Raw genomic sequence first — 649 nt, 5'->3', positions numbered from 1 at the left:
GTCCCCACCCTCTCTGGATACGCCCCGTCGCTGGTGTTGGCAGTGGAGGCTTCGAACTCGTTTGACGACGAGAGGAACCCGTTATCGAGGTCCGCCACGAGCTCTAGCGTGTAAGAAGTATCCCTCTGCAGATTGCTGATAAGAACTGCGGGAAAGAGAGAAGGGGTTTCTTACTGGTCTTGATATGGGAGTTCAATTTACGGTTTGTATTTTCGTGTTTTGGGTTCGGTGTGTAGTGATCGTGTGAAAAGGGTAATCGATAGTATTAAGTAATAGTCTATGCGATACGTGACCGAAAGATGAATGGAGAATGAAAGCTCATGATTTCAACACCAATGAACACAATGCATAATCGAAACACATTAATTCAGCACAACGTTATTCAAATGAAAATGACATCTATTCAGTATATATTGTCACAACCAACAATACCTGGAGGAGCCTCGAAATCCATTGACTTGAGGGCCCTTTTGTAACGCCGCTCTCGTGTCCTCTGGTAATACACTGTATACGTGGCTTTCCAAACCCAGTCCGTGTTGCTCCAATCTAGCGAGATCCAGCTGGCCCCGACGTCGATGTTCATGCTGCTCGTGGGTGGGAAGGCTTTGGCCACTGCAAGGAAGGGGCGGGGGAGTGGATTTAGGTCTCC

General features: G+C 47.9%; 1 protein-coding gene across 1 annotated transcript in view; it reads right to left on the bottom strand.

The window, feature by feature from the left end:
- LOC119593586 overlaps positions 1-649 on the bottom strand; it is a gene marked incomplete in the record, with an annotated part of 34,026 nt that overhangs the window by 12,193 nt on the left and 21,184 nt on the right. Inside the window, 2 exon segments of the mRNA XM_037942539.1 lie at positions 9-145; positions 433-612. Of these exon segments, the coding sequence (XP_037798467.1) occupies positions 9-145; positions 433-612 (317 nt within the window).

This window comes from Penaeus monodon, chromosome 32 (genome assembly GCF_015228065.2).
Source record: "Penaeus monodon isolate SGIC_2016 chromosome 32, NSTDA_Pmon_1, whole genome shotgun sequence".
In the NCBI taxonomy this organism is placed as follows: Eukaryota; Metazoa; Arthropoda; class Malacostraca; order Decapoda; family Penaeidae; genus Penaeus; species Penaeus monodon.
The sequence above is the reverse complement of the archived record's forward strand: the minus strand, read 5'-3'. Positions and strand labels throughout refer to the sequence as shown.